General features: G+C 29.6%; 1 protein-coding gene across 1 annotated transcript in view; it reads left to right on the top strand.

Annotated features, from left to right (window-relative positions):
* The window catches only part of LOC117178422 (ATP-dependent translocase ABCB1-like), a 63914-nt gene that overhangs the window by 49786 nt on the left and 7567 nt on the right, over window positions 1-6561 (top strand). Inside the window, exons 16-17 of the mRNA XM_033369848.1 lie at window positions 430-589; window positions 3664-3858. Coding sequence (XP_033225739.1) covers window positions 430-589; window positions 3664-3858 — 355 coding nt within the window. The remainder of the gene's footprint in view (window positions 1-429; window positions 590-3663; window positions 3859-6561) is intronic.

The raw sequence follows: 6561 nt of genomic DNA, 5'->3' as shown, positions 1-6561 counted from the left end.
GTGGAAATGACACCGTCTGGGCATGCAAAAATGAAACCCTCTGTACCAGACTTCAATCCGGGCGATTTAAGGAAAGCAAACGTTAGCTCACAAGACATTGACATTGACATTGATATATATATTTTTTTTTAACTCATTCATTTTTTTGTGGATTCCCACAAATGAAAATACAAAAAAAACTTCTAATGCATTTTGGATCACACTCTTATCCGATCCTCATACTTTGCAGACAATTTTAAAATTAATTAGATACTATTAATATAAATCTTATTCCAGAATCTAGTAGAGGCCACCTAATAGGTCTTTCATGCGTTTAGGTAGTAGGTCCCTTTTTGGCAAACTACTTCATTTAAACACTTATAGAAATAATTATTTAAAAACAAAATAATTTTAAGGGTTATTAGCGAAAATGAGTTTTCAACCTTTCAGAGTATCTCAGGCACTCATTATGGGTACTGTAATGGTTGCAAATGCATCTGCATTTGCTCCAAATGTTCAAAAGGGATTACTCGCAGCTGCAAACATAATTAATCTTTTTGAACGAGTACCAAAAGTTCAAGATAGCAAAAACGCCGAAGAAATTGATAAGGTAAAAAGAAAAAATTGAATCTTATGAAAAATAATTATTATTATTTGTATGTAAATCTAAAATTACTAGATTTGTTATGTACAGGGAGCGGATTAGGTCCACTCTGACAGACTACAATTCTGAACCACTTTAAAAAAATTTATTTTACAAGTAATCAGCCATAGTTTCTTAAGAGCGTCTATGGATGAAATTTTTAAATTTTTATTCTTATCTATTTTTTATATACATAAACAAAAGACGAAAATGAGACATTTTTTATAATTATTTTTTATCTATAAATACATAACTTAATCAATTCTATTTTTGATAAAAATGAGCGTCGAAGTATCTAAAGAATGTAAATAACTAACAGGATATCTAATTTCATTGGTATAAACAAATTATGTGAACAAAATATCAACATCGTGGAAATTTTGCTTTCAAAGTATATTTTTAAGTTGAAATCGCTTTATTTAATCGGCACGATCATATTTCATCATGAAAATTTGTTTTCTGGTATACTTGGTTTATTTTATTTACAAATTATATAAACAAATGCATAGTTTAGGCATTTATTGGCCGAAAGTAATAGTTTTTCTGTCTTAGTACCTTTAAATGATATTGCTGGTAATACTCAGTGATAAAGATTTAACATTCGATATTATTTATTTATTTTATGAACAATTTTTTGTAATGCATATTCTGGTCATTTATAGAAAGAAAGTAATCGTTTTTCTCCTTAATAGTCTTAAAACTAGGGTAGCGGGGGGACAGCGCCGACCGGTGAGGCAAAGGTGACTTTTGTTATATCATCGCTATTATTTAACGATTTAACTTCTAGTTTACATGAAATAAATCTATTTTATTATAGAGATAGTGTTACTTACTAAAATCTTCAAAATTGACGTTATAAATGAAAAATTATAAAGAAAACAGTTTTTACCACGAAAGAGTGGAAGATTCGCTAACAGAAATATAAAATTTTAAACTTTAATGACAATACTTACAGTACAAAAATTTGATATTTTGACAGATAAAACAATATCACACAATGTTATTATAATAATAAGACGTTCCAGTGAGGAACAGATCGTCGCTTCGACTTCGAAACGACGTCGTTTTTTAGCATCGGAAAAAGTTGGAATTTTTCGTGGACATATAAATACATGAATAGATTGGCCATTTATAGATAAATTGGAAGCTAATTCTTCTAAAACATCACAAAAAGTTTCCAGTGATATCATTTAAAGGCAATCATAAAGTAAAGATTACGTTCTGTCTACAAATGGCTAAACTATGCACTTTTTTTAGAAAATAAACAAATAATATCGAATGACAAATTCTCATAACAAAACATCACTACTAATATAATTTTAAGATGATAAGAAAGAAAAAAAGTTTACTTTAGGTCTATAAATGGCCAAACCATGCATTTATTTAGCAAATTTACCTATTAAATTAACAAATAATATCGAACGAGAAGTCTTCACCATTAAAACTTATCACGCATATAATTTGAAGTCGATCTGAAACAAAGATGATTACTTTCTGTCTATAACTGGACCAACTATGCATTTTTATTTAAAAATTTGCTTATAAAATAAGCAAATAATATGGAATGACAATCATTCCTGACTAAAAACTATCAATAATATAATTTGAAGACGTTAAGAATGAAAACCCATTATCTCCTGCCCATATGCTGCCAAAGTATGTATTGGTTCATAGAATTTGTTTGTAAAATAAACAAATAATATCCAATGGCAAAACCTCATCACTAAACATCACTATTAATGTAATTTTAACGCGATAATGAGGAAGAAAGTTAACTTCAGTCCTATAAATGGCCAAACTCTGCATTTATTTATAAAATTTACCTATAACATAATCAAATCATATCGAAGGAGAAGTCTTTGCCACTAAAATTATCATGTACAGTGAGAGTAGGCTGTTTTCGTACACCTCTTTTTATGACTAATTAAATTGTCTACATTTTAATCATGCCAGAGCTAAAAAAATTATCTTTAAAGGGATAATTGCTTTCGAAATTCGGTATTAAATGAGCCCAGGATGAAGTAGATTTGTCTATTTTTTAAATAGATATTGCAAAAATATCATAAATCCCAATTTTTTCTTAAATATTTTTCAACGTTTTTAGGCTCTTTTTTAAGCTTTTTTTACCGTATCATAACAGCTTATGAGTATAAATCGTCAACATTGCCTTGTCGAATTGTAAGGACTTGAAGTTTAACAAAAAAGTTGGAAAAATTGCAATATTCTTTGTGGTAAAGAGAAATATTATTGCAGAATATATGAAGCATATCATCAAGAAGTTTCTATTACGTTTTTTTGTTACAACTTCACGCTCTTGCAATTCGATAAGAAAATGTTTAGGTTTTAAACCAATAAACTGTTGTGATGTGGTGAAAAAATAGCTTCAAAATTAGTCAAAAACATTGAAACATGTTGATTATCTCGCAAGTTCTTCATCCTGGGCTCATTTTATTCAAAATTTCGAGAGCAACCAACGGTTTCAAAATAAATTTTTGTAGCTATGGCATGATTAAATCAAGAGAACTTAATCGGTTATCAAAAAAGAGGTGTATGAAAACTTTTTACACTCACTGTATATAATTTGAAATCGATCAGAAACAAAAACGATTAGTTTCTGTCTTAAATCATATTAAACGTTTGGTTATTTTGTCCATTTATTGTCGACACGTTTTGTTTAAATAATAATTAGTTACATTATTTATTTTGCCCGTAAAGCCAAAATCAACATGAAATATTATAAACGACTATTTTCATCGAGGGTCAATATACCACCCCCCCCCCCCCCCCCCCCCCCCCCCCCCCCCCCCCCCCCCGCCAACTGAGTATTAGTTAAGTGATTTATTTAAAAACAAAAATAATCTTTTAAAAATCTAATCTATATATGCTCTTATGCAACTATTGCTAATTAATTCTAAAAAAAATATTGAGAATCTGTTAAGACTTGTAGGTTGCAGATGATTTTTAATAGTAAATTCTTGATTCAGCCCTAATTCGCTCCCTGATTATTATAGTTGCTTTTTAGGTAAATTTTAATTTTTCAGAATTCAAGTGGCATTGTGCAATATAAAAAAGTAGCATTCGAGTATCCAACAAGAGTTGGAATACGAGTTTTGAGTGACTTAAATCTTGAGGTACCACCTGGAAAAACAGTGGCATTAATTGGTAGTAGCGGTTGTGGTAAAAGCACCCTTATTCAGTTACTTGAAAGGTTTTATGACCCTATGTCAGGAGCTGTGGTAAATATTTTTCTTTTTCTGTCAAATTACATTTTCTAAATTTGCTAATTTGTTACAATCTTTTATTGTTGGAATAGTTAATAAAATGAGAGAATAAATTACATGATGAAAAATCGGGGATGATAATGAATGAATCGTAAATATGTGGATTATTTATTTATTGCAGTCATCAAATGAGCGCGCCGATTCCAGAAAGGGACTTCATTTGATGAAGGTGAGGAGAGCTTGGCCCCTGGCAACTAAATATCGAAATAAACAAAATTGATTTTTAAAGAATGTTCTCTTATAGGAAATTAGATGGCGCATCTTTTTTTCTTTAACGAAGAAGTTGTATCTATTATAGTTTTCGAGTTTACCATGATCATGATGTTTTTTTCTGAAGTCGATTTGTAATTAATTTTTGGTCTCTCACCCATCGTCACATTTGTAATTTTTGGAATTTTTTAAAGAAATATATAAACAAATACTGTCTAGAGTATCCTTAAAATGATGACATGAGCGAAAAGTTAAAATCATTATTTATAACAAAATCAAAAATTGTTTTTTGTGCCATCGCCAATTCAATTCATTATTATCTTCGATCGCTTCGTTTATCGAGCGAAGTTTGAGAAAATATAAACTTCCTCTAAAGAAGTTGTTCAGAAAACTATAAGGAAGTTTTTTGTGAAAATATTTTTTAAAAAAACTGAATACGTAAATAATTTCTAATGTAAAACTTCGAGCGCACAACTTGTAACAATCCATGTCTATTAGGTGGACGGAACCAGTCTTCCTGTGTGCCTGTCGCCTACAAGAGTTTAGTTCGTGCGCTACAAGTTTTGCATTCGCCAAAAATCAAATTTTCAAATTTCGAGTATTAGTTGCCAGGGGCCAACCTCCCCAGAACTTTACCGACTTATGTCTTGTTCTGGAATCGAAGCGCTCAATTGAGGATATGCATTCTATAACGTCTTATCAATTCAAGAAAAATTTTAGCTTTTGGTGTGTTCGAAGTCAAACTGAAAAGTCCGACTTTTAGGAAACAAAATTCTTTTGTCTTTTTCGACTTTAGCTCGCCATAATTCAGCCAATTCTTGGAATTATCAAATTTAATTCACATAAAATATTTACTTTTGATGTTCTAGGACAGGTAGAGCAAACAACTATTTAACATATTTGTTTGAACAAAGTTATAAATTTTCTTCTGACACATTGCATAAATCATCACAAATTCATATCTTCAAGCTAATGGGGAGTAAATCAAATTTTTAGTAATAAAATAATTTTAGCGAGAAGTATGTAAAGAAAGAAAGAAATATATTTTATTGTAAAAAAATGATTGAAAATCAATAATTACTGAGGAATGATGAAAGATTTAGTTCGCATGCGCGAACATTGGTGCAAAACTTTAATTTTCGAATCAAAAAGGACAACTTTCAATTTTTAACCGATTAAAAAACTTTTTTTAAACATTCATTTGTTAATAAACGTAAAAAGAAATACTTTTATCTGTTATACAATTTATCCAATGTTTTAGAAAGAAAAGTTTTAAAAAAGTGCATTTTTAAAAGAATATTTATACAAAGTAAGGAAATAGTTTGTTCACTGTACAAATTTTAATTTTTATCAACAAATTTCAGAAACAAAAACACCATTTTCGTAATTTTGTCAAAACAAAATATATTTTTTGTCTGATCGGTATCAAAATATCTGCACTAACTACGACATAATGTAAGTAAAAAAATCGGTCATTTTCACCTTTTCATTTTGCAAAAACAATTGTTTGCTCTATCATTTTCGTAGAGGAAGCTAAATGATAGTAATTCTAAGAAAAAAACTTTTAATTCAGCTAATAATTTTGTTGAAAGCTACAGGCTATTTTAAATAGTACATTCCAGATGTACACCACTGTGCGCATGGCGAAATAAAACTTTTATAATTTCTGAATGATGTTTAATTATAAATAACTTTTCTATAGAAAACATATTTATACCTTTCTGAACAATTTTCCCACTAAAAGTTTTTTTTCCGCAAAATTCGCTAAACTTCCCCAGGCGATTGAAAATATGAATGCATGGTTTCTTTAAAGTACCAGGTAAAAATTAATATCTTCTGTACGAACAAAATTTTTTACATAGTTAACAACTCAACTTGTCGTAAAACATAATAAAGAATGTAACCTGTAAATTTCATGCAAGCATTATAAGAATTGACTGAATTACAACGAAAAGAAGTAAAAAAGAAAAAAAATCTTTTTTCTATAAAACATTTTTTTTTAGTTTACTTGAAGAACAGAAAAATCTGAGACTTTTTTTGTTTAGAGAAAAAAGATGTATACTTAAATTTTGTATAAGAATGTGCAACTTTAAGATTAAATTTCAAAACTTGTTTGAAAAGTGTCCAGGGTTAAACGTCGTACAGCAAGACAAATTTATAGGCGGTTATAGAAGTAAGCCCCTCAATTATAAGATTGGAATAATTACACAGGCCGACAAAATTTGACAAAGGTCCGGAACCAGAGACCAGACCTAGTATACCCGAAGGTTTTTGCTGCGCTGAATCCGAATCCGACCTCAGAAAAATTCCATCACCCTCAGTTTTCGAGATATTGTAACCAAAAATTGCAAAAAAACACCGTTTTTTGCTATATTTGAGGTTACATAGCATCTTGAATAAATTTTTTTTTCAAAAACGGGCGAAAGCATCACAAAGGAGCACCCTTGC

Source organism: Belonocnema kinseyi, chromosome 8 (genome assembly GCF_010883055.1).
Source record: "Belonocnema kinseyi isolate 2016_QV_RU_SX_M_011 chromosome 8, B_treatae_v1, whole genome shotgun sequence".
Classification (NCBI taxonomy): Eukaryota; Metazoa; Arthropoda; class Insecta; order Hymenoptera; family Cynipidae; genus Belonocnema; species Belonocnema kinseyi.
Note: the sequence above shows the minus strand (reverse complement) of the source record. Positions and strands in the feature narration are given on the sequence as shown.